Here is a 27,986-nt window from a genome sequence, read left to right on the forward strand (position 1 = left end):
CTCTTGAGCGAGGCAAGTCTAATGACAGTTATATAACTGTTCCCCTTCAAGGCTCACACTGCAATTCATTGCATAATATTAGGTGTTGTTGTTACTTCTTTTTTTAAAACTGTGTTTTATGTGGAGGTGGGCTGTTGGCTCTGCAGGCTGAGCGTGCCCCGTCTTATGGGCTCTTTCTGGTGCAAAAAGGCCCAAAAACCATAACCACTGAACCCTTTGAGGGTTCAGTCTCATCTCTGCCTGTGCTCTAATCTTAAATGTGCACACCTTTTTGTATTTCGTCTTTGCACATACTGGTGAATCTAACCCCAAGTGTTTCTTTTTGTTTTATTTCCAGCTCTTCTTGTAGCTGCTCATCTGCACGACTTTCGGCGCACTGTCAAGAGATAGTGAGCGTTGTTAAAGTGTGTGAATCCACGCTGAGGAAAAGGTGGGTGCTCAAATTTTTGTGATAAGTTTGATAGAAAATCCAGGCTGTCGGAGGCACTAAGAATGGAGGCTCTCTTAATGGGATTGTGAGCAGTAGAAGTTGCTTTTTTTAAACTTCTGCTGTCCCAATTATCAGTCCAGTGACCCAGTTTTCAACTAGATCTTAATAACGTTGTGCTTTCCAATTTAATTTTGCCTTTTGATGCCATGCCGCTTTCTGCACCAGGCTGACGGAGTTTGAGGACACGCCCACCAGCCAGCTCACCATCGAGGAGTTCATGAAGGTGGATCTGGACCAAGAGTGTGACCCGCCCTGCTTTTACAGCTGGACTGAAGAAGAAGAAAGCCCAGCAGGTGTGCATTTTCACACGCACGGCATCTGAGGAGGAAAAAACCCTCAAAGAGCTTTCAAGTTACCCAAATGAGTGTGTCATAGCATTAAAATGCACATGCACATCAATTTTGATCAACTCAATTACTCATGAAATTACCCATTTCTCAGTCCACAGGGAATATTAAAATTTCATCCTTTATTATCTTGATGGTAACACACAGGCCTCAGGCTTTCCCCCAAAATGGATGAAGGGCATTAACCTCTAAAACTAACACTGTGCTCAGTGTCCTCACACTCTGAGGGGTATCAAATCATGGGAACCCCAACAATAAGTGCTAACTTTGTTGAACTAAGTCCATTGAGACTTAAACACATGTATGTGGAACAATGCCTAAAGGGGAAAAAAGCACATACATGTTCACATGTATGTGCTTTTTTCCCTTTATTTAGAGCAGGGGCGAGTGAGCGTCAGATAGATTTGGTTGAAGCTTTTAAGAAAGCATAAAGGAGCCTAAATGTCTGCTCTTAAAACTTCACGTAGCTAGCTTTCAGTGCTTGAGTGGTTGTGGGTTTTTAAATGCTGGAAAAAATTATTATTTTTTTTTAAGTGCCAGATTTCCACTCACCTCTGTGTATTTTCATAGTGTGAGCATTTCACAGTAGAATTTTACATACCAGTTTTCTTCTTTTGGTGTTCTAAAGTCATTTTACACAAAAAAAGCAGACTGACAGGGTCAGGTGGAAACTTGTTGCACATTTGGTTGCTTTTATATGGAATGAGCTGTAAGGTGAGCTAATGAATCTTCAGCTAGCTGCGTGCGACTCCCATTCATCATATGCAGCATGGCGATTACTCATTCCTGGGGTTAGCGTCCTCATTTTTATGTCTAATGCCAGGCTTCGAGAGCGGTCACCTCGCTCTGGATTATTTTCATGCTATGATATGATTGGCTAGCCTGTTGTGCTTGGCCATTTGAATAAATACAGTGTGATTGGCTGTCGCCTGTGCTGAGGCTTCAAACTAACTCTAAACCAAAAGCAGCACGTACAAAGAGACGGAACAGCATGACCTGATGTCACCCCGATTAAAGTGACAGGCGTGAGCGCTGAAGCGTGAAACATGTATGTGTGAGTGCAGGCTTACAGCGGATTCATACATCTGTGTGAAATCTACATCGTAAGTACGCCGTAACGTAGAAATGTGACTACACCGTGACGCAGCTGCACAGGTATAACTGCTGGTAACAGCACCGGCTGCTTGTGTAGGCTCCATGAGATCCTCTGCAATATCAGTAAGTACCATTCAGGTGTAATGCTCCCGTGTGAGGTTACTTTCACAGTACAGGTGACATTCTGTACTAGGAAAGTGAAATATTAACACAGCAAATTGTCAGGTTCTTGTCAGATGGTCTTTAAATGGTTACAGTTCAGCTGTTTTCACCTCCCAATAACAAACTTGATCCAGCAATGAAAGCCTATAAAATGTGCTTAAAAGTTTCAAAGTGTTCATTCTTACATGATTCTGATTTTCACTTCTTTTACTGGTGGAGCTTTTACTCAGTAATGAGCTGAAATGTCTCATTCCATAATGTGTAAAAAATAAAAATTAAAAGGGGGTTAAAAGGGTTGTGAAAGTACACACAGAGAGCTGTTCTTTAGCCGTGTCTCACACCAGAAACATCAAATCAAACTCGTGCACGTTGGGCACCGGGGAGAAAAAGCACTTCTTGCGAGCAAAGGCTGCTGCCGTTAACCACCCCCAGAGCCCTCGTGTTATAATGTTCTTTTATTCGAAGAGGTTTTATTCAGTAATCATTTCACCCTGTAGCCGCTATTAGAGGGGAAGCTGCTTTCATTGTTTCATTCAGCCTCTCTCTCTTTTGTCTCCCTGCCTGTAGCTGGAGATCGAGCTCAAGAAAAAGATGGATGATGTTGAAGGTATGAGCGTCACGTCGCAGCACGAAAGTCTTGTGGGCTGCTTGGTTTCTCTGTCAGTTTGCAACACAGATTGTTGGGTTTTTAGAAATGTTTGTGTGCGCACTGAGTGAGATTGGTTACATGTTCTTGCTTTCTTCCAAGTGTGTGCTGACCTTGACTAAATGCAGCTCAGTGCTGGATGTGGTTAAAGCAAAGAGAAAGTATCTGGAAAAGAAAGAGCTCCCTAGTTTTAACACGATTTAGGCGCCACACAACTTGTAATTAGCCACACATTATGTTACACTGCTAACATATTATGCTCTAATTATGGACCTATGAAAAATATAATTGAAGGGGTTAGCAAAGTCCCAGAAGATGACAGAATCTGAGTCGTTTACAGAACTTACTTCATTTTGAGCCTGGAGTTATTTTAGGTTTAACTCTTTCACATTTCTGCACCTTCAACAGGTGAAATTCATGGATACCAGGAAGAAATAGACGCAGAGCTGGAGAGCAGCAGACCCAAGCTGAGAGGAGTCTATGCTGCCTATAGTAAGGGAGGTGAGTGATTTCAGAAGCTGCTCAGATGTTTAGGTGCTGGGATAAAAAAAATGACCAAAATCAATTCATCTTGAATTTTTTGTCAAGCTTGAAGGCACAGAAGTTGTGACTGTGTTAAAGATGAAATCTTTTGCCTTGGATAAAATAATGTCTCCATGACTGGTGTGGATGGAAGGTTAGAAAAGCTGTCCCTCAGCATTTTACCTGTTAACCGCCGTGTTTGTAACAATCATTAATGCCTCATTTAGCTGCTGGTGCGGCTGCCGATTTGAAAACATCTCGTAACGTGAATTCTGAACACCAGGCTGACGTGTCGCAGCTCCAAAGTTAATACAGCAGCAATAACAACCAGCTGTTGATTTGGTTGAGCGGGACGCCCCAAATACAGATATCAGAGGGAAACGCCGCCGTGTTAATGTGCGATGATGCTTTTATTTGTCTTTCTGTCACTCATTCAGACAGGATGAGAACTCTGAGCTGCTGTTTGTGAAAGGCGCACACAGGCAGGGCCCACCCAGGAAAAATAAGACACAGCAGACTGCACTCCCTGTAGCTCTCGTCCTTTATCTCTTCCTACCTTTGGCTCTTTATCTCAGCCTCAGTCTGTCTTTCTTCCTCACACACAGGCAGCCCCGGTATCACCCTGTTTTCACACAGTGGGGGGGGTCGCAGGCTGTCACTGATTTCAGGCGTGTTGTTCCTCCAGCTGCTGTGACGCCTTCAGATCCGGCAGCAGTTCATTTCTTCTCAGACTGAATCGATTTTTTTTTTCGATTTGAGAGCTAAAGTCTGTGAGGGGACATTTTAATTACGGCTGATTAAAGGACACATTTTAATTAGGTGGCAGGACAACCACAACTATGATCCCAATTATTTTGTCAGAATGTGAATATTTATCACCATTCCCATTTTCGGCGAATTGGGAAGCAGAATAATTTCCCTGCACTTGTGGGATTTTTAGATCGGTAGCTTGACCATTTTAACTGCTGGGGCTTCCTTCAGTGGGCTTTTTTCACTAAATTATATTTAATTAGAAAACTATAACTGTGGTGTATAATTATGTAGTCTTATTAATCTTCAGGGAATACTGGGGAGGTATGAACTGCATAAAAAGAAACAAAGTGAAAATGTAGCATTAGGAGAGTTAAACAAGTCACCTGCCTGTCCCTGTGTACTCTGTGTACTACATATGGGGCATTAAGCTAATGCACAGTAATGGTTATTTCAGTCTGTTTGTGTAGGCAGGTTTGTTTTGGATAAGGTGTGTTGAAATTGTAGTGAACATGGTGGCAAAAACTAAGTTCTTGGTATTTTTTTTTAGTGTGCTGTTGATAATCTAAATGTTTAATTTAGTGTTTTTTTTGGGGTTTTTTGGGGTTTTTTTTTTTACATATAAACCTCAGTTAAGCAGAAAATTCCCACTTAAGCTGGGATTCTTTTTTTTTCCAGAGACCTGACCATTATGGAGCCATAGTTTGGGGTGTTGGTGCTGATATGCTGTGTTTCTTTATTGCCAAACATGGTGCACTTTGGTCTCATCTGTCTGAGAGACATGGTTCAAGGACGTCTTGTGGTTTGTTCAGATACAACCTTGCAAACCAAAGCCATGCTGCCAAGTTCTTTTTCAAGAGAAGAAGATTTCTCCTGGCAAACAAGCCAAACTTGTTCAGTCTTTTCTCTGATTGTACTGTCATGAACTTTAACATACTGACTGAGGTCTGTAGAGTCTGAGATGTAGCTCTTGGGACTTTTGCAATTTCTCTGAGCACTGCACTGTCTGACCTTCGGGTGAATTTGCTGGAACGTCCACTCCTGGGACAATTGTGGCATTGTGTTTGCACCATTGTGTTAGCACCTGGCTGCTACTTACCCTCTCAACTGGAAGCAGTAAAGGTGTGCTTCATTTTCCACAGGACCCCATAGTGCTTTCTATTTCTCGATTATTTTTTCTACAAATACACGGTTGTTGGTTTGGTTAGCCTAGCTTAGCATAAAGAGTTTGCAAGCAGATTTCTAAATTAATGACCACAATGACTCCATATCACTACATCTGTCCCTCTCCCCAGATTTGGATAATGACGACGTTCTCTCCACATCATCGATGCTGGAGGATGAGGAGGAAACAGAAGAGGAAGACGAGCTCCAAGCTGTAGCCAAGCACTTTGGCAAAGACCTCAACGAGATCACACTCGAGGCTCTGATAAAGCTAGAGCAGAAGAGGCCAGAGGACGAGGAGGAGAACCAGGACCAAGAGGGCGAGGGGGATGTCTCGAAGCGAAAAGCCCCGTCGTTGGCGTTCCTCCTGGGATCAATGCCCTCATCGGCCACCCTGGGCCTCTCAGAGTCCATCAGCAGCTGCGTCGGAGGCGAGAAGGAGAACGGTAAGTACAAGTTATTTTCCCAAATTTATCAGCCTGGATTCCTCTTTTCTTTTCTTTTTTTTTTTAAACCATCGGAAATGAGATGAACTACGTCAGAAGTGTTTTTGTTTTCTGTGTTTCTAATCTCATTTGTTTGTCGTGTCAAGTGTCTCTCTGCGACCACCGTTTTAGTTTTATTTTCTTAAACAGTATTTGTTCCTGCCTTGTAATACTATCACATTTAATGCGCCATCAGAATGATCCAAGGCAAATAAATAAAAGCTCAATAAATCCCGGCTATGCAAACAGTAGTTAAAAAAAACCAATTTGAAGACTGTGGCGCTTTTAAGACGAGCTGTCAGGCATTATATTGTCTGCTTTAGCAAACGTCTTTATGAAAGCAGAAGTACCCTTGAGGATGATCTGATTATGAATGCCGCAGTGATACCATTCATCCTTGACTGTGTCTCATACCTTCAGTATCACCATAATAATCCATAATCACGTTAAAGAACGCTCTCTCAGGTTTAATTGTAGTAATTAACTCCGTGCTGTGTTTGAAGTTTCTCATCCCCTGCTCTGTTTTACCTTTTCTATTCAGATGTGTGGGAGATGTTCAGAGGATGCGTTTGCTGAATGTCTGAGCCCGCAAGGCCGCAGATGCAGATCTGTGCTACCAAAAATGTGCAAGTCATTGTGTTTTTGTTTATTTGAGGCACCTTGAACCATTTCTCTCTGGAGATGTTGTTAGAACAGTTTGTTTGGATCATTTTGGGCTCCAAAATTTCACTTGTGAACTGTGCCGGTTATTTTAAAATAAATAATTCCCTCAAAACTATGAGACTGAGCCACGTGAGTCTCCTCGATCACTCAGCACAGGTCTGGTGTTTTTGTCTCGTCAGTGACTTCTGGTCATCATCTGCATGATGTGTATTCCCCAAATTCCACTTTTGCAGCTTTTTTTTCTTGTTGACATCTGCTGCTGAAAGTCTTTGTGACTTCTGCTTCAGAGATGGCAGATCACAAATGTGTACTCTGTCAGTTTGACAGTTTCAAGAATAAAACCCCTACAGGGATGCATCATACATTGTGTGTATAATTACCTAATTACGTGAGTAGGATGCGCCGCACACCCACCCCTCCTTAGCTGGGTGCGCAGAGGCATTGATGGATGCGATGTAATGGTGCCGTGACGCTGCATCTGTTCTGATGAGGAAACCTGCGTTTTTACAGCTCTGAGTGGGAGGGTGGGGGAGCCACGAGAGGCTAAGGGTGGAAGGTGAAGTGTTTTTTGATTGAGGGGAGGCGGTAAGAGAGGTTGTGATGTGGCCTTGTGTTCACAGAACATGCTGCACCTTAAAGGTCAGAAGCTTTGAGTCTCAGCAGAAGCCTTTTTGTGACCATAAATATTGACCAAGTCCCCTTTAAAAGTCATTTTTAAGACTTTTTTTTTCTGACAAATGCTCTTAAATTTTATGTTTATTTCAATGGACATCACTTAAGACCAAGTGCCCTTTAAATGTCAGCTTTTGGTGGAGCCAAAGAGGATAGCCAACTGTCTGTGATTCATGCTATTCAAAACAGTTTAACAAAAGGATGCAACATACATAAAATTGAAGGCTTGATATGCAGCTTTGTTTTGGGGCTGCGGTTTGATATAGTAGAGAAAGCAAAATAAATGGATAAATGAATGTTTTTGACATTTAGTTTGAAAACGAAGACTGGGACGGGGCACAAACCCACCGTCAGGGGTCACAAACTAGTGTACTCATGTACTAGTGTACTACTAGTGGCAGTCTGGCCTGGATAAATGGGAAGGTTACATCAGGAAGGGCATGTGGTGTAAAATCCGTGCCAAAGGAACAGATCCATCCATTGTGGTGACCCTTAGGGTAAAAAAAAATAAAAAATAAGGGAGCAGCCAAAAGTACCTGAAAACTGAAAACATTAAAAAGAATGTGGTTGGCCATGTGCTTACTATTAAAAATCTTACCTCAGCCACTTGGCCTGTAGTGCTATTTATCCATCTAGACTGTTTTGGTCTGTGGTTCCCAGTTTGGGAGACATAGGCTGCAGACATATTGGTCTTCTCTTGAATATAGTGAAACTAAACGGTCCTTGCCTTGCGCTGACTAGCAGATAAGTGTGTCAGGATGCTGCACCCGTACACTTTATGGATGCAGTTTACTAACCAAGCTTGCTAGCGTTAACAGATATCTCAGCACTCGCTCCTTTTAACCAAATATGAACAGTTCTGGCTCCAAAGCACTAACATGGTGGTGGCTAAAGCGCCAACCTCAAGGCTTCTAAATGCTGCATTTAGAGCTAATGGGGGTTGACATGGTGGATGGTCCCGTCAGTCTGTGAGTGACACTGTCTTTTTCTCTCTTGCTCAGGACACAGCCATCTTGGATCAATAGCCATATTGATTTGACACATGTGACGTGTGTTTTTGTTCAGTGTGAGCTCCACATGGAGGCCGGTTGATTGACCTGTATTCTGCGCAGCTTCTGGCTGCAGGACAGCCACTTAAATCATGGGTTGCAAGTTAACACCATGCAAGATTCACGAAGATCACACATCTGCCACTTTAAAAGCTAACTGCGCTAGCACGATAGAGCCAACATGCACCGTTCGGGTCTGAGATTCAAGCAGACATCTGACAGATGAACATGTGTACAAAAGTCCACCAAATATTTTTCATATGTTTTTCCATCTGGGTTGAATTGTTGCGCTGACAGAGTATCAAAACCATCTGTACTGTTAGAGTGAAGATTAAGCTTATTGTACAGTCAGCAGTTCTCTGTGTTGGTAGATACAATTATTACAACTTGAAGTCTGTTATTCTTTAACAGTGGCACTTACCATAAATTTCATCAACTTTTTGTTCTTTTATCATTTTGATGTGAATATGTAGATGAACTGTATACAGGAGATTGGAAAAATAATTCCAACAGTTGTGCACCAGTTCCTTAATGGAGAGCAGCAATTAATGAAAACATCATTTTCAGCATTTTCTAAGACTTTCACCCACCGTTCAGAAGCCACAAGCTTTTCCAGAAATATGGCGATCTCTCTGGAGAATAGTGTCCACTTCATATCTAAAATGCAAATGAAGCGATTGTTGGCTGTGATGCATCAGATATTATCAACTTAATTACATTAACACAAATCTGAATATTTGAGGTTTGTGAGAAGGTCTTCATGGCTTAGGTCAAACCAGCCATTAACCTGATGAAGACATTCCCAATAATCCCACTGATGTCATCCTATCATGGGGAAACCTGCGACAGTGGTAAGGTTTAGTGTGAGAAGAGCCACTACTGCAGTGAATCACAGCTCTCTGAATCATAAGCTCTTATGTTAATTGTAAATGTGTCTCCTTTTTTATAGGCTTTGTTATAGAGTGACGTTAGTTTGAGTCATCTTTCTCGAATATCGTATCATGAGGCTCATCGGATGTGGCCATGAATGGCAAAGTTGCCATTAAAAATGAAAAATGGACATGATTGAAGGGTTTAATGGCCGTCTGGTGGGAGTTGAGGCTGACCTCAGCGGGGAGCTGCGCGATTACGGGGGAGTCGTTCAGTCCCCGGGGTCTGCGTCCTTCTGCTTTTGGGTTATTCTGAAGGTTTAAATACTTTAACACTGTTGCACACCCTCATTTATGGCAGCAGTTCTCTGCCTTTTTTGACTCTTCTGCACCAAAAAAAAAAAAAAAAAATCTTTTTTTGTGTGTGCATGTTTTGTTGTCTATTAACAATCGTTTTTTTTTTTTTGTTTTGTGCCTGTTTGTGACCTTATTTAATCATGTGATTTGCAGTAACAAAATAAACTTAACCTCCTCCGTGTTTACTGTGCTGCTGTCGGATTTAAAAATACTGCCTGAAAGCGACCTGTCATGCTTTTACCCTGTAATTAGTCTAATTAGTATAATTTTGCGATGCCATTGAGATATAGCAAAAAAGGGGTGGGGGCATCCTAATTTCTGGGTTTAGGGTGTTTGCCAATGTTTGACACTGTTTATATGTATGTGTGGCTGGTGTGTGTAGACATACATACACAATTATGATGTAATTACTGTGTTCTAGCTGATGGCTCTCCATCATGTAGCTCCTTGTTTTTGTTTGGAGGCCTGTTACTCGGAGCTGGACACACACAGAGGTTCTGCGAATGCAGGCTGGTTGTAGTTTGTTTGAGGCTTTGGCTAATTGTGGTGGATACAGGAGGGGCTGGACGAGCATTGCGGACCCCCTCCCCCCTCCCTCCGCCGCAGAACCTCAATCTTTGAAGTATTAAGTGGACAGGGTACCTTGTCATCAGGGCTGAGGCTTTCATGTGCACACTCCAGTGTGTATGTGCGTAGTTTTTGTGGACATTGTTAGTGGAGGGCAGGGCACTGGAGGAAGTGAGAGAGGATGCAATTTTGGATTCACTCAGGAAAAGGGAAACAGCAAAGGAAACAAGGTAAAAAGAAAACAGAGATGGTCTGGAACAAAGTCATCAGTTGATCTTTTTAGTTTTAAGGTACATGGAGATACAGAGGACACCCACACAGGAGCTGAAGAGAAGTGGGGTAAGAACAGGAACCGTCATGGAAGCACAGACCCCTGCACGGCATGCGTCGCAGGCAACTGGAAACCATGAAGAAGCCACTAGAGAGAAGAAGTGGCTGAAATCGAAAAATCCTACCAATGGCTGGACAACGCTGGACTGAAAGACGACACAGAGGCACTAATCATGGAAGCACAGGAGCAAGCTCCGAGCACAAGATTGATAGAGGCTGGGGTCTACCGCACCAGACAGGCACATAACAGCAGGGTGCAAGATGCTAGCAGGTGGGGCATACATGGAACACCATACCCAAGTGGTTGGCATAGTATACAGGAACATCTGTGCCGAGTATGACCTGGAAGTCCTGAGGTCAAAATGGGATACACCCCCAAAGGTGGTTGAGAATGACCGAGCTAAGATCCTGTGTGACTTCCAGATAGACGGACAAACTGGTGATGGCTAACCAACCGGATGTAGTAGCAGTCCTGGAATTATATATTTTATAGGTGTGTAAAATTTACACTCCTAAGCTTTAGGTGAGGAGTGTGAATTTCCTAGAAGCCCCGCCCACCCACTGTTTGTGTTTGCGAGGGCAGCCAGTCAGAAGAAAGTTGGCTTAAAGGGATTGGGAAGCGGAAGTAGCCTTTTTTTACTACTCTAGTAGAGAGACCCTAGAATAAAAATGCAGTGCTGAAATTACCATTGTAGACCACCTTTGGGTACATATAGCAAAACAGCTGGTTCACCTACAAAGGAAAGATATTTTGTGAGGTTTATCAAGCTTAAGAAAGAAATTTGAGAGTTTTTTAAAGCCTTGCCCAGACATTTCAAAAAGGAAAATTCATCCTCAGCTGGCTGAACTGTCCTGATCTGACCTATCAGCACAAATACAATAGAGGCCACCGATTCTTATTATTGGGTACTTAACCTACAGGTCAGTGTGGTAGAGTACTCTGGAAAATAAGGACAAATTGCTAATTACTAAGTGCCTCACCTTAGGGGTGTTTCCAGGACATTTGTTTTGTAAATGAGATGGTGGAGGGAAAACTGGCATAGAGAAAACAGTTTATGATTTTCAGGCTTACGTGCAGCCCTGTGTCTCACTTTACTTTATCACATGAAAAGGAGCACAGCACAAGAGCCTGAAAATGTTTTTTTTTGTATTAAATAACTGTTTTGCAAAGAGATGAACTAAGTTTTGAGGCCTTTTACTGAAGTCAAAGTCACATGACCACTTAAGTAATGGTGAAAATGATTTAGCATCAAAATATGTCTGAACTACCTGATGTAAAAGTTATGATTATGTAGAACCGTGTGCTCACGTAAACAGCTGCGAACATTTCCAGATCCGGTTCGACTCTCAGAGCCCTGTGAAAGTTTCCCTCTCCGAGAATATGAGTGGTGTATCCATTTTTGCCACTGAAAGGGAGGTGGCAGCATTCCTAGTTAAACTCCATTCTTTCTCTCCCCTTGCTTCACCCCACTCCATCACTGATGGCCTGTTGGAGTTATGGCATTTTCATTAACTTGTGCTATCAGAGGACAAAGTGAGCCTGAGAGCAGCGGCGCTGACCAGCAATGCTCCGGCACAAGGAACGTGACTCCAGCACCTCCCGATGACTTTGTCACATTTGTCTGTAGCCGAGGTCTTCGGGGAATTCTGACCTGCACCATTAGAGGCAGCATTGATTGAGGCACACTGTTTTCAGCAGAGCACTTAGTTCAATCAATGACGTTTGCCCTGACCTTAACTACCTCAGTGAGAACAGCTCTTGTCAAACCACTCTGCTGTTTTTATTGCCTGCAAACGTCTGGGGAGAGAGGCGTTTGAAGTGTGTGAAACTCAAGATTTTTGCAGGTCCTTTTGCTCTTTCAAGAATCCATTTCATTTCAAAGACCTAACTTTGTTTCACAGCCCATTTTTGGGCTGTTAGGCTGTTTAAGGAAACCAGCGTTGCTCCCCAGATAAGAAGTTTTTCTCCTTAAACATTTTCTAGCATCCATCCTCTGCACTAACAGCAATCACTGCAGTAAATCGTGGCTCTGAGCACTTCAGGGCGTGGTGGAAGCTCTCTAACAGATCTCTGCTCTGACAGCAGCTCTGCTGAGTCAATTACAGTCTTTTAAATGAGCAGCATCTGTTCATCTCTCCCTGTCCACAGAGGAGTTGTTCAGGGATGAAAGGAAATGCAAAGTCTCGTCAGTTTCAGCAGCATCACACTTTACCTCCTAACAGTCAGATGCGAAGTAAAAAAAAAACTCTACAAGCACCTTTGTGTTGTGTTGTTGCTGTGCTAATGAGCAGAGAGGCAGCCCTTCAAACCGGGAGGTCACTGGTTTGATCCCAGCAGCTACAAGTGTTTCCAACCGATTGAGAGATCTTCATCTAAAGCCTTTTTTTTCTCTCACCGTTTCTGGTTATTCATGAAAAGCGAAAAAAAAAAAGAAGTAAATATCTCAACATATTTGTGCACATTTTCTGCATTATCAAAGTTTTTGAGACCAGAATTTGTGAACAAAAGAATCCGCATTTGAATAACAGGATTATCGCACCACATTTGCTGAAAATGGGTCAAACTTTGAAAGAAAAATAAGTGTTGGAAGAAAAATCTGTGACCAAATGTCTTGTGAAGGACAGATTTCAGTAAAGTGTGTAACAGTAAGGAAGCGGGGAGTTTTGATGGAAACGCTGACACACACACACACACACACACACACACACACACACACACACACACACACACACACACACACACACACACACACACAGACACACACACACAGGACTTTTATGGGACCTTAAATAATCTATGACCTTCTAACAACCCAAGTACCCATTGATTTATTGCCAGATTAAGCCATGAGGTAATAACACTTGTTTTTTTTAAGATATATATACAGAGAGAGGTATGACATGCAGTGAAAGATTGTGGTTATTTAGTATGAACCTTAATTACAAGGCTGCCAGGATACTGTATCAGCACATCTTGTTGATACTGCTTCATTCACCACTGAGCTGTTAAAAACAGTGGTTACAGCTCAGAAACAGTGCTGCAGAAGCTCAGGGACCTGAGTTGTTTTATTGTTGGTTAGATTCTTATTCATCAGGTGGGACAATCAGGGAGGCTTCCCAATTTCCCCCTGCAATGCCAATAACCAAGGTACTCTCCAAGATGCTTGGAATTACCCACCTGCAAATCTTTTTTTTTTTCCTCATTGGTACCATAATTTAAAAGCAATGTCTGATTTTTCAGGAATTTTAAAATTTATTATTTTTGTCAGTTTCAAGTTTTTCCAGTGACTCTTGTGGGTTTTTCTTTCTTTAACAGAAGGGTACCAACAACTTTGTCCACGTCTGTGTGTGTGTGTGTGTGTGTGTGTGTGTGTGTGTGTGTGTGTGTGTGTGTGTGTGTGTGTGTGTGTGTGTGTGTCGTAACTGCATTCTTTGCCAATGAAGCTTGCTAGTCATAATTGATAACTTAGACTTAGGCCTGCTCCCTTCCAACCAAATATGGTCCCTTCTGGCCAAGATGCACCCCCCCCCCCCCCCCCCCCCCTTACCCCAGGAGCCAGACCAAGTCCAAAACAGTGGGTGATATCACAGTATCCCGGTGGCTGTGTTCATCTCTTATATCCAGTCTATGGTTAAGTATCCAGCTTAACCATATAAGAAAAATGTCAATGCATGTTTTGTCATAGAAAAAGTCATCAGTCATTCCAAGCCATTTCTGAGTAAGACTGTTGATAATCAACAGAAACCAAATGCAGCACTGCTGGGATCACCTATTAAAAAACACAGCATGGGGGAAAAACACGAGTATCAATGGACCAGTAGAAATAATGACGTAAAGGCAGCAGATAAGGGCAGTAGGCAGCTAATTATTCCACTTCCACAGCTTTGGTTGTTGAGTAAAAGGATTCGTGTGTGTGTGAAGTTCCACATGCTCAGTTAGTTTTCAAGAATACCCTCTGGAAAAAAAATGTGGCAAAATTAACATCTGTACAGAAGGAGGGATTTTAAATTTCCATTTGTGAAGTCAGCACAGTCTGATTACATCATTTAACAAAAAATACTGAATGACTTGAACGTTGCATGCAGGTCCTCGTAAGTACGCCCCCATTTAAAGCTGGGGAGGGGAGATGAGTTGAGGTGCATCAATCTCAACACCTGCTGAATATATTTAATTGAAGGATAGTGTTCAGTCAGCAGCTGCGTAAACCTGTGGCCTTCATCCACTGTTGATCAGCAAAAGTGAAACAAATTGTCCCTTTAATTAATAATGACTTATTACTAATATATGCAGATCACCCATTCACAAACTCATCCCATTTGCTCACTGCAAGCGTTTCCTCTCTGCTGCTGAGACAGCTGGTCAGGCCTGAGTGTGTTTGCAGTGCCTGGGGCGGTACAGTAGAGCTTGACGGACATATGGCCGGATGGACGCAGCCTCTCAGAGGAGGAGAACGACACAATCGGATGGCAGACAGACAGACAGGCGATGGCAGCGCAGGGAGACCGGCGTCACCGATACACAGACACAAGAGGAAGAAGACCAACAGTCTAATGTTTCTTTCAGGCCCGCGCTGCTCTCCGTGGACAGCCAATCATATGCTTTCAATGAGTCAGTACAAGCTGAGCTACCTCAGCAGCACCAGCAGTGTGGTGTGGAATATGAAATCAGGCAGCGTGTGCGTGTGTGAGCAGCAGCAGTTAGCAGTCAGTCTCTCTGGTGAGATGGCTGCAGCGGCGGCCCGTCACAGCAGCCAGCTGTGATTGGAGATGATGTGCGTCTTCTGGCCCGAGGAGGCAAAGGGAAGCCGTCTCGTCTGCCGCCGCCAGCCTGACAGGAGATGACAGCTACCGTTTAGCAGGCAGGCAAAGGCAGGAAACTGCTCGCCTCTGGCTGTTACGTCACAGCAGATTTCACTGTCTCGACCTCCTCACTTCCTCAACCTTTAATGCTGCAGCGCTGGAGTTTTAGCAGGAATGCCACCCAGACCAGGCGTGTCTTGAATTGACGCCACGCGGACAGAAAAAAAGTGCAAGTTTTTTTGTTTGTGGTGATCATGATTACATGATTTGAAATCCACCAGCTACAGAATGAACGCAGTGAAGTTTGTTTGTAGATAATGCTTTAAAGGATCTGTATCTGTATAACTATCTCAAAGTTTTAGGGAGGTGATGATGGGCGTACAAATCATCTCCTGAAACAAAGACACTGGTTTCTGCCCCCCCCCAAAAAAAGGGCCAGCATTGCCTTAATGGACACTTAAGTTTATTTCAGCCTGTTGTATTTCCCAGTAATGTGTGTATGGTGGCTCCATAAATGATAAGTGGTCTTCTAGTTGTTTTTGTGGTTAAACATCTGTCCCTGATGGAGCTCGATAATGCTGGCAGCAAAATGGACTATATGAATGTCTAAAAAAGCTGGAAGATTCATGTAAAAATCACATTCACTGGAAATCTGCATCCAGCCCCAGTATACACAGAGCTCAGCCTCAACATTCACCTGAATCTGTGCAGGGGAGGTGCGAAGTTGGCAAGTACCATAGAGCTACAATAACAGGAAATAAACCAAGGTAAGAGAAGTGAGTTTTAGTGTTTAAAAAGACACAAATTAGTCACATGGCACCAACAATGTTCATTAAATAAGAGTTTTGTTGTTGCTTTAGTCTGAGGGCTTGATTAATTAACACCATGACCTTCAAGTCCAATTAAGAATGAATCTTGGTGAAACTGTGGAATTGAATAACTAAACCAAGAACACAATACGTAGCTGTTCTTTAGTAATAAAGAAAAAATGTTTTTAATGATCCCTGCCAAAGAAGAAGCCGCGTTTCTTTCTGAAATGAATATGATTCACTTTGATATAACGCCTCGAAAGCAACAGACTTCCGCAATCTCGGGTCAATTCAAATCGCATTTAGGGCAAAGTCTTCAGTCAGAGTGGAAGGAAATAAGGGCGGGGCAGCAGGCAGAGTTTCTGGTGTGTGTGTAAATCAAAAGTAATGTGCTCAGGATGAGGCGTTTCCCAGTTCTTGGAGGCAGCAGATGGAAGGATCGTTTCTTAGAGAAGCAGGCTGGCAGCTTGGAAGTCGCCCTTTATGGAGCCCTGCTCTCTCAAATGTCCGTTCTTTACAGGCTTTAGATCCTGACAACAGAAGTCTGGAGAACTGTTAGTCTGATGATGCAACATGATTATCCTCAACGGATGACATTATAGGAGGTCATCATATTTAAGGTTGTTCTCACATGTAGTGCTCTTTAGAAGAACTTAACTCAATCCTCTTAAAGAGGACCGACCTGCCTATGTGAGACTGACCTATTTGTGATGCACTTCAGCTCTGATGGGGCCTCAGTCCTCGTCCTGATCACACTGTGGAGTTCTCACACCTTTAATGAAGAAGGTAGTTAGCATGCTAATCCATAACTGAAAAACATTAATTGCAGTTCTGTGCAAAAAAGTTCATATTGAGCACCACCTTAACCGCAATAGTAAACACGTTCTTATATATTTCTGTATGGGTAAAATAAATAAATAAATAAAAACTGAGTATTTTATACATACTTTTTTTTTTTTTTGCATTGAATACTTTTAACAAATGAAGTATATTTTCATGATGATAATTATATTTCCTAGGGCTGATTCCTTGTAACCAATAACTGTTACAGTTGCTAATTTTACTTAAAGGGTGCAAATTCTACCGCTGCCCCAGTGTGTGCGTGCATGTGTGCGCGTGTGTGTGAGCGAGCTATTATAATACCTTTTTATCTTTTCAGTGTTCAACACGTTACCCTTAATTACATTTTTAGGGTTAGCGTCGGTGCTTCCACACAGAATACTGTCCCATTAGTCAGAACAGGGGCTGGTGTGTCTGTGTTTTTAGCAGTTGTTTTTACATAATTAATTTTTTGTTGGTTTCTGCAGCGCTGTCCAAATGAAGCTCCTCATATGAGCTTTAAATTGGAGCAAAGCCAAAGTATTTCTGCGTATTACAGGCAGTGACAGTTCGAGGTGTACTTTGCTCCATATCTGGCGAGCGCAGTAGTTTCTTAAACCCAGACTACAGTCTCATTACTGCCACCCACGCTCCTATTGTTATTTATGTTGAAGCATCTCTTTGCAGTTGGATGTGTTCTGTTAACAGCAAGCGTGCAGGTTTATAATTCAGAGGCAGAAGGAAAGGTCGACCCGAAGAGCTTTGTGTTCACAGTAAACAGGTTAAGTGAACTGTGGTGCAGATTTGAAGATGGGGCTGAGTTTGGAGATTTCATGCAATAGCTGCCAATCATCAGTGTCCCTTGGCTGTAAGAAAACCTTCAACTGCCAATGAGTTCCTGATAACAAATCAAAATGTGTTGCAGTCATAAGATTTTTTTTAGAGGTTTGTGATTCCTGCTTATTCTTCACAGAAGATGAAGAACAAGAGGCAGAACTGCATGTCAGGACTTGAAGGAAAGTGCATTCTACTGAAAATGTACATCGCTGCTTCTCATCATGAACTCTTTGCCAGAGCCCTTTGAACACCTCAGACTGACAACGCACAAAAGCAGAGAGGGATCCGAGCATGATTATTACTTTTTTTTTTTCCTTTTGATTCGGTGTCTCAGCTTCTGATTACTTCCATAGAAAGTTTGTAAATATTTTCCTGCGGATGAGCAAGTGGTTGGGTCCATGTAAAACACAGAAGGCTGATTCATCAGTGTGGCAAAGGCAGCATTTGGCTAAACATTCCTGTGGCTGTAATCTGACATTTCAGATGTTTGATGCTCATCCGTAACAATGCGCACATTAAGCCACGCGCAGTTTATGACAACGTTCTCTGAGTTTTCAGCTGTTTTGCCAGAGAGCGCTCCTCCTCATCCATCAACGAGTCATTCAGTTCATGTGGGGATACTCTGACACCGTAGATTCACTCGGTGTGGATGATTTATTCATCTCCCTCTTGTGATGTAAAATTGCAGGCTGGTTTGGAAAATATCGGCACGGGGACAAATTGACAGGACATCTTTTTTTGATCAAAGACGTTTATTCAAAATATGGAAAACATAGCGCACGCTGTTGAAAGGGACCCATCACTTTCAGTACAAACATCTGTTGTGCTCATGAGAGGACACAGTCGTGGCAGAGGGGAGGTGGATGCTAAACATCACGGATGGTTTGAGATTCTTCATAACAGTGGAAACAAAAGTGACGCAGTGTCGGCCAGTCCGGCGTTCAGTCCTGTTTGTTTGCTACTGTTGAGGAGATTTCTGCTAGATGACTGTTTTGGTTTAAGACGATGATCTAGCACTGAAGTCACGCTGAACCAGAGCATTTATCAGGCACAGTATTTAGCAGAAACCAGCAGTTGTTTGATCAAATGGCTCAGTTTGTGACAGGTGATTTTGTCAAAGCTTGTCCAGTTTGTGGTTGTGTCGTTCTTGTTGGGGCTCTGTGGCAGTGGCATTTTAGCTTACCTTTACCTTTAGCTTTTTTTTTTTTTTCCAGCATTAGATTCAACTCACAAGAAAAAAGGCATTTATATATTTTTCTCCATCTGGCCAAAATGAGGTGCTTTGTATTTCAAATGCATTCTTTGACTTATAAAAAGTGTTTTTCTCGTGGTTGTCGGTGGATTCTGGCAGGCTAGAAAAGCCATAAATAAGCCACAGAAGCTGAACAGCCATTACCTGATGCATATTCAGTTCATTTCAACTTTATTCACATAGGTAGACACCCTACACCTACACCATTAAAAAGAAAACAATCTGATGATGAGCAAGCATTAGGTGAAGATAGGAAGGAAAAGCCCCCGTTTAACAGGAAGAAACCTCCGGCAGAGCCAGGCTCAGGGAGGGGCAGCCATCTGCTGTGACTGGTTGGGGGGGGGAGAAAGCAGAGCATAGGGAGACAGGACAAAACGCAAACTACGCCAAAATCTAATGACATACAGCAGTGGCCTATAAACACCCGGGGAGTGAAAAATCTCCATGTAGCAGCATAACTAAGGGGGGGTCAGGGTCACCTGATCCAGCCCTAACTATAGTTTTGGGGCTAATCGAAACTTAGAGAAGGTTCTGGGCTCTGAAAGGCTGTTTTGCTGGTTCTCGGGGTTTGACGTCTCCTTTTCAAAACAAGATCAGTTGTTAAATGAGAAAAAGAGCAGCTTTGTCCTGCTGTAGCCCCGTGGTCAAGGACCCATAGCAGTGTCCTTTGAGGAATCCAGCTGAGACATTATTTGCGTGTCACTCTACCAATTAAAATGCCAGAGTTTGAACAGCGGTGAGAAAATCATTCTTTAAATATCCTTAATGCAGGTGTGAAGCATCAAGCAAATTTGCTGATGCTCGTTTAATTATCTCGTATCGTCACGTCCTGCTGAGTACATCTCCATAACAGTCGCTGATAAAAAGGGAAATTTGCATTTTATTTGACAAACTTTGTAGAATGTCACTTGATAACCTGCTCGTTTGGATGGAGACACGGTTGCTGACGGAGCTCAGGTTAGTATATCTGGAAAGAGGTTATGTCTGTAATCCTGCTTGTTTCTAATTATGGCGTGGTGGTCAGCACTGCTGCCTCACAGCAAGAAGGTCCTGGGTTCAAATCCACCATCCAGCCGGGGCCTTTCTGTGTCTCCTCTCACACACACTTTTTTTTTTAAAGGTCACACTAATTTTCTCAAAGGTTGGACTCGCTAGTGTTTGTCAAACTGGGGAAATGGTACTTCTGTTAGGGACTATTTTTAGTGGCGGATTAAGACACATTTGGTGCTCTGGTGAGTATTTGGGGAAACAGGATGATGTATGTGCCACAGAATAATAATAATGAACAGTGTGGTTACAGTGTGACTTACTCATTCAGTTTAACATAGATTATATTAATCACTGTTTGGGGCTTTTAATGGGATTTATGTAAAATAATTAAGAATAAAACAGAATCTCACCACACTGACTTCATGCTTTAAAAAAATACACATTTATGAGGATAGTGGTAAAATATAAACAAGGTGGCAACGCTGTGCCTCCAGGAGTCCCATCTTCCCCTCCTCACTCCCCATTTTGTGTTGAGGGTGGAGGAGGAGGAGAAGCAGCAGCAGGTGGATGAGTGGGCGTATACTCAGACTTGGCTCTTCCAAGGTCGGGGGGAGGTCACATTTTAATGGGCTTGCCCAGCCCGCCCGTGTCAGCGAGAATCTCTCACTCTATTTATTGCCTCAGCCGGCTGGTTATTTCTTCAGGGCAGCGCTGGCATCGAGCCGTGTTACCTCACAGTGCTGCAGGGAAGGACTTTTAAACCAGGAGCTGCTTTTTTTTTTTTTTTTTTAACATTTGGGGCACTTAGCCAACAGTCAGGTCCAGGGATGCTTTAGCATGAGTGCAACAGTAGAAGAGGTCTAAAATCCCCAGATCAGTAAAGAATAAATATCCAGCTTGCAGAAAAATATTCAGGGCAAAAAAAAAGTTGTTTTGCTTCTTGGACAAAATATGTTTTTAATTTGTCTGTTTGTATCATTTATCAATAATATGGCTGCCAACGTCTGAAATAAGTCTTTTTGTAAAGTAAATCAGTCACCTGGCACGCTCACTGCACTCTTTGACTTTGATCACGATGAATCCCGTCAGCGATCATATTCCACCTTTTATTAAACGTGTATTTGAGTTCTGTAATTGCCTCTGTGTCCTGCAGCTTTCATTGTGCCACCCAGCAATCAAAGCTCGTTTACACAAATTGATTTATGGATGCACGGCCCATTCGGTGGACTGGTTCATCACTCCGGCATTACTGTGTCACATCATTATTGGTGCATGTGTTTAAGGTGACATTTGTTTCTTTGCTTGAACTCACACATTATATGAATGTGACCATGTGTATTATTCCTGAACTGTTAGACTAATAATTCTTAAAACCTAAAACATCCAAGGAACTCCAAAAAAAATCAGAACAAAAGCATTTTAATTCAGAAATCCTGCTCTGCAGTTTTTTTTCTCCACCCTTGTGTTGGATGTGCACTGACTGCGATCAGTAGTTCCCAGCTGTGTTGTTGGATTTAGTCACAATCATACGTTATTCTGGCTCTCCTCTGCGCTGCATTTTGTCTTTTTATTGTGTATGCTGATGTTTGGAGAAGCCTGCACAGAGATACACATTTTAAAGTTTTTCCTCAGTTTACTCCAGGATGGTGGATGGAATTGTGGATCTGTCTTCCATGATTTTGTAAGTGGTGTGATAAATACCACCAAGACCATTATTGAGTTTATTGGTTATTGATTTTTAGGAAGGGTGCAATTTGCCCTTACCGACAAACCATCATTAAGGATCACCATTATTGATAATAGATTGAATTTTAATCCCAGCATTGAGTCAGCTGAGGCAGCTGAACAGAGAGGTCCTTTCTGACCGCAATCCATCCACGAACATTGTTCGGATGAGTTTCTCATCCTTCATTTCATAGTATGTGACAGGACAGCGATTCAAGGCTGCTGCGCTGCCCCACCGGGACAGCCGCTGTTAGGACAGAAATCCTAAAGATTAGAAGTTAGAGTTTTCTCCTTAGAGCTGAGCGTGTCAGCTCGAACTGATTATTAAAGCTGGTAGTTCGCTTGATTGTGTTCTTTGTGCAGCAGTTGCATTCACTTCACCTCTAACAGCCACCATCCAGTCTAAGAGCAGAAAACCTGACAAATGAAAACATCTCCTTTCACCCCCCCCCGCAGCCCCGTGGCCGAGCTCGGCGCAGGTCGAAGGGTTTTCGGTAGGAGCGGATCAGGATTGTTGCTGACATCAAGAGCTGAGAGTCTGGATAATGTGGGCTGCGTTTGAAGTGTGGATGATGGGTGATCCTGCAGCACTGAGGCTACACAGCCCCATTCATCCCTTAGATCACACACACTCACTCTTTGTTTTTTTGGGGGGGTTTTTTCTTCAGAAAGGGGAAGGAGGTGGTGGAGTGCTGGGGGAGGGAGGAGAGGACAGGAGGTGTGGAGGAGTCAGCAGACTGGTGCTTCCTTTTAATTTAGCCAGCGTGGCTTTTTTTTTTTTTCCTCCTTTTTTATCCCTGCTCTCCCCTCGTCTTTTCTTTCTGTCTCTTTTCTTTTTTTTTGTCAGATCAGGCCCAAATGAAATACAGCTCAGGATTAGAGAGAGATCACTAAACTCCTCTTAAGCCTCCCTTTTCTCCGTCTCTGTCCCAACTTTTTCTGTATCAGCTATTTTGGCCTTTTACCTAATATTTTATCGTCTTTATATCCTCTTCAGTCTTTTCTCTCTGCCTTTCCTCCCCCCTTTAGCTCTCCTAGCTGCTGTCTGCTTCACGTACTCCCTCCTGCTGACTTTCTCCATCAGTCTCAGTGTCCTACCTACCTCATTCTTCCTCTCTTAATCTTCCCTGCTCAGCCTCTTTTTGTCTTCATCAGCCTCCTTTTCTCATTTTTCTCCCCATGTGACTGCTTCTGTTTCTCTTGTTCTCTTTGGCCTTTCCCTCCACTGTTTATTATTTCTTTGGTAGTCTCTCTCAGGATAAGACTGAGGATACTCCATTTCTCTTAATGTCAACAAATTTCATCAACCAAAATGTCTAGTTGCCAAAATTTCCATTAAGATTAGTGTAGTTCAACTTGACAAAAATAAATTAGATGGTTGTCCACGAGTTGAAAATGTATGTTTTTTTTTTTTTTTTGTTACTAGATAGTTAGAAGTAAAATACCAACAGCACCTTCCCTTTAAAGTAGTTTAAGGCAAAGATATGCTTTATTATCCTTATAGGATAATGTGCTTTGGACCACATGTTGCCCGACCTGAGACAGAAGCACAGACTGATCTGTCTTTTACAGCCTCAGTAATGCCACACTTTGGTTTGTTTAGTCTCATTTTGCCATCTTAGCTTTCTGAAACAAGACATCAAATCAGAGGGCAGATTTGACTGTGGCGCTGGTGCAGCAGGGACTCGTCAATGGAAAGCATCCCCTCTTTATTGTTTTTCTCATGGGACCATAATGCATAAAATAAACTTCATGCTTTCTTCTGTAGGAGTTACAGTTTAAGAGTGTGATGGGAAAATGTTTCCCGAGTTTAGGACTTAAGGGAAGCAAAGTGTTATTTTCCAATAGAATTCTATACACTAGAGTCCTTTTTACAACCAATGTTGCTGCCCCCTGCTGGCCATTGGAAAGCAGACATGCAGCTTTAACATTGACTTTCATTTTCTGACCCAACATCCATGTTGTTTGTATAAATGGACAGAAGAATTTGGCATCTGAATTTTCCCCAAAATAATTTCATCTGACCTCAGATCAGTTTGCTCCACTTTTCCTCAGTCCATTTTAAATGAGCTTTGACCCAGAGAGGAAGGTGCTGTTTCTGGATCATGTTCACATACGTCTTCTTCTCTGGATGGCAGAGCTTTAACCTGCATTTGTGGCTGGCACGGTGAACTGTGTTCACAGACTGTGGTTCCTGGAAGTTTCCGTGACAGAATAAGGCCTGTTTTTAAAACAGTGCCACCCGAGGGCCCAAAGATCACGTGCTTTCAATACTGATTTTTGGCCTTGTCCCCAGTGCACAGAGATTTCTCCAGATGCTCGAAATATTTTGACGATATTATCTACTGTAGATGAGATATTCAAAGTCTTGCAGATTGAACCTCTGCTCATCTTCACTTCTGAGAAACTCGTCCTCTCTAAGATGCTCTCTTTATACCCAGTCACACTACTGACCTGTTTCCGATTAACCTGATTAGCTGCAAAATGTTCCTCCAGCTGTTTCAGTGCTGCTTACTTTTCCAGCCTTTTGTTGCAGCTGTTCCAACTGTTTTGAGACGTGCTGCTGCCACTAAATTCAAAACGAGCCAATATTACTTATGAAATAGTAAAATGCCTCATTGAGACATTTGATATGTTTTCGGTGTTCTACTGTGAATAAAATATGGATTTATGAGATTTGGAGACCGTTGCATTCAGTTTATATGTCACACAGCATCCCAACTTTGTCTGGACCTGGGGTCGTACTATGCGAGTAATCATTTGGCTCTAACGATGGAAAACCAGAAGCGAAACATTATCTGATGAGCTGAAATAAATATTCTTCAAGTTAGCTGGCTTTTAGTTTTCACTTCTGTGCCATAGAACGTCATTGTTGTCCAAAAAAAACTGTTAAAAGCAGACATGAGTCACATTGTTGAAGGGTAGGTGTGCAATCTAATCCGTTTCCTGTTTGGAATTCATCTCAAACTTTTCACCACTCCTTCCCCCCCCTTTTTTTAATTTGCAAAGACCAAAGCACGAAATATTCAGCTAGCCCATTTGTCATTCTGAGCCTGGCCTGATTATCGCTTTGATCGCTTGAGATGACAAATGTCACTTGTGCCAGATTATATGAGTTCAGTAAGTAACTGGATGACAAGCTAAAATAAATATTCTGTCCAGTTAATGTGCTTTCTGAAGATAAGTTGGGGCACAGACGGAGGACTGAGGTAATTTTCTTTAACCGTGCTGTTCAGCCAGGTCAGAAATCAAATGTGTTTAGAGAGAGTGAAAAGTCACCAAGGAGGAGGAGGAGGAGGGATACACGATGTTTAAAAATGCATGCACGCCCTTTTTCACAGGATCTTTCTAGGATCGCGTTAAAAGGGTCGTCTTGGGTTGTATTTGTGCTACGAATAGCTGAGTAACAAAGAAATGAGAGATCGGGAGGAAAAGTAGCACGCCGTTGGATGTCGGCTCATCTCTTTCAGAAAGTTACAGATGAAAGGAGCGACGCTGATGCTCCATATCCAACATCTGAAAGGTGCGGAGGAAGGGAGTTTCCAAAGCTATCTGACACGCAGTTCATACATAAATCCAGCTTCGCTCTACTCCCTAACACCAATCTGCAAATCTGCTGCATTTTTCCTGCCTACAGACACCAGCACAGCAGGAACTCCTCTCCCCTTTGAATTTAAACTACAGCTGGCCATACGTATTAATCCCAGTTCAAACTTTGTGCATGTGATATGAATGTTTGAAGCTGATAAATCTGAATCAGTACCTTTTAGTTTGACCTTTTAGTACGTGCGAGTAAAATCTCCACAAGGGCAGCGTGGAGCTGAGGAAGGCCACGAGCTGGAGTGAAAAGGTTAATAGCGGGTTGCGGCCACAGCTAAATCTACAGTTTCTCTAACCGAATCGTTGAGTTTTAATTATTTATAAATTGAATTAAATGCTGAAAACTGAGCCTAATTAGGTTTTTGGGATTACAGAGCTTGCAATTAATAAAAGCTGGTTCTGTACAAACCTATACAGCTGGGATAGATTACATTTACTTCAGATGTGCCCCAATAAATGTGCCATTTCCTCCTATTTGAGTCACATTCCCTTTAAAACCTCCAGCTGCCGACTGGTACAGGAACAGTAAAGCATGTTTACAGATGAAACTATGTGTGAGCTGTTTTTAACGTTTTGTCTTCAGTGGTTTTTGAGGCGTGAGCATGGAAGGCAGGAAGTACTGAGACGGTCTAAACACACTGTTGGTTTTGGTCTTTTTCTGGGATTTGAGGACACTAAGCCCCATTGGCGGCTTTACGTCTTACTTTTTCTGTTTAGCTTTTTTTTTTTCCTGTCTAAAATCTCTTGTTCTCTGCCTCTTCCACCATCTTCAAAAGGCCGTCTACCTCACCTGTTAGCGTTCACCCCTGCGGGGGCACATTTTCTCGGTTTCTTTGTGTTCTTTTTTTATTCTTTGGTATTAGAGAGCCTCTGCGGTGAAGCATCTTTTTCTCCTGACCACATCAGACAGGTCTGCTGCCACCCGGGACACAGCGATATGTGGGAGACGGGTGAGGAGGGAGAGTGTTAGGGGGTAATTCTGAAGCAGTAGGGGAGGGGTTGAGGAGTATATGTAGGGTCAGGTTACCTGTCTGTGAGGACCAGGAGAGAACAGGGTGATGGAGTTAACAGCTTGCGGTGGATTAGGCTGGTTGAACACCGCCTTCCTATGTTTTTTTTTTTTTTTTCCTCCCCTAAATTTATCTTCAGGCCAGCTGGATGCCTGAAAAGAAATTGAATTTGGCATCTTCTCAGACAGCTGTTGAACCTGCAGTTGTGAGCAAATAAGTGTCCTTACTGTGATGCCAGATAAAGGAGCTTAGAGAGTAAAGTATACCGTATGTGGGCTGCAGCCAGCTAAATCACATTGTTTATGGAGGGATGAGCCATTCCTCATGTTCACGCACATTGAATACTAAAAGGAAATGTGATGCCTGTTTTTTTTGGGTCACATGACTTGTGGGACCTGAATGACTAAAGCCCCTCTCCACATATAAAGACTTTGCTTTGTAGATGATAGCTGGTTGCTAGGGGGCATTAACAGTTTCAGCTGTCTAGATAAGAGATTTGTGTCTTTATCATGTCACATGTCAGTCAGCAGCATTTCTATCCTCGGTCACATCGTGCTGCCTGGATCTCTCATCTGTGGCGTTGGTGCCACACTCAGAGTTGGCTGGCTCTCTTATAGCATGCTTAGTCTTTTGCTTAGCACTAATTAGCAGATGCTTGTTTATGTGTGTTGCACCGGTGCAGCCTGCTAACCAAACTTGCCAATGTTGGTTTATAACTTAGAATTTAGCACTCACATGGCTGCAGCTCAAAGGCTGAGGCTCCATTGTTGCTTATTTATCTTCCCTGGGCCTCAGTGCATCCTCTGCATGAAACAGCAGCTTCTCGCTGTTTAAGCCAGCCTTCATCTGATTGGCTGTTCCTAGCAAACAGAAGGTTTAAAGACCAGGTGGGTGGGGCTTCTGTGCTTACAGACTGAACTGTGAGCCTGAGACGACCATAGGACTGCCCCTCTCTCTGACATCGTACAAAGCTGCGACTAAGAGAAAAATAGCTGAGTGAAAGTGAGCGTAGCCTGAGCTTTTAGCCTGTTACTAAATAGTGTTAAGCACTAAAATTCCAGATCACTGTCAGAATGATTTTAACAATCGCTACCTGTTTCCCTGCTTTTCCCTCCAGTTACTGCTTCCCCTTTGTCTTAAAATAATTTATTACCACTGTGTTCCTCGGTGCTGATATGCAGGCAGAGCTGCATCTCTGAGCTACTGAGCTGCTGCCAAAAGACCCCAGGCTTCTGTCAGACTGGACAGGAAGAGAAAAGCAGTTTCTCTGCATGCACAAGGTCATCAGGGAGGTGATTCCTGTTTTCCTTTAGGATTTGGAAGTTTTGTGAATGTGCTGCAAGTCTTGGCCAGCTTCTTTTTTTTTTTTTTCTCCCCTCTAATGAGGTGATGTAATCCACCACTTCTTATTCAGAGTGACACAAAATGTTTCTGGCTTTCAGCACTTTCCACTGAGTTTCCACTGATGAGGACCAGATGGCTCAAATGATTTTGTCTTCTGTGTAATAACGAGATAATCTCATTAAAGGGGCTTAGATTTAGTGCTTATGTAGCCCAGCCTGACCATCATGTGTTTATGGGATCCTGCTCTTTATAAATTCATCATTAGACCTTTTTTTTTTTTTTTAATTTTTTAAATTTTCTATTCATTCCATCATCCTGACATTTTTCAGCTTTTATTAGAGTGTTGCTGCGAGTAAACACTGAATGACTTAAAAAAGCTGTTCAGTTGAAAGTTTGATTGAATCAGGAACATATTCGTGGAGGTTTATTACGAGGTTTTTGTTTTACTCTGTAAAGGTTTTGATGTCCCTTTCTCTGCAGTCAGCAACCAAACAAAAGATTGTTAGTTTAGCTGAACAGATTACTTGAGATTTTTGGGGCATTTTAACAGAAAGGGTAGTAAAAATGTAATCATAATGCAGGATTACACATTACTTGGTTTTCCAATTTAATGATTACATATAGCCAATTAA

At 42.6% G+C, this 27,986-nt stretch overlaps 1 protein-coding gene across 1 annotated transcript in view; it reads left to right on the top strand.

The window, feature by feature from the left end:
• Positions 1–27,986, top strand: part of LOC115801393 (transcription factor IIIB 90 kDa subunit-like) — a 123,913-nt gene that overhangs the window by 43,616 nt on the left and 52,311 nt on the right. The window contains 7 exon segments of the mRNA XM_030759184.1: positions 338–379; positions 382–430; positions 656–746; positions 748–783; positions 2,662–2,701; positions 3,149–3,241; positions 5,308–5,622. Of these exon segments, the coding sequence (XP_030615044.1) occupies positions 338–379; positions 382–430; positions 656–746; positions 748–783; positions 2,662–2,701; positions 3,149–3,241; positions 5,308–5,622 (666 nt within the window).

This window comes from Archocentrus centrarchus, chromosome 22, assembly GCF_007364275.1.
Source record: "Archocentrus centrarchus isolate MPI-CPG fArcCen1 chromosome 22, fArcCen1, whole genome shotgun sequence".
NCBI classification, from domain to species: domain Eukaryota; kingdom Metazoa; phylum Chordata; class Actinopteri; order Cichliformes; family Cichlidae; genus Archocentrus; species Archocentrus centrarchus.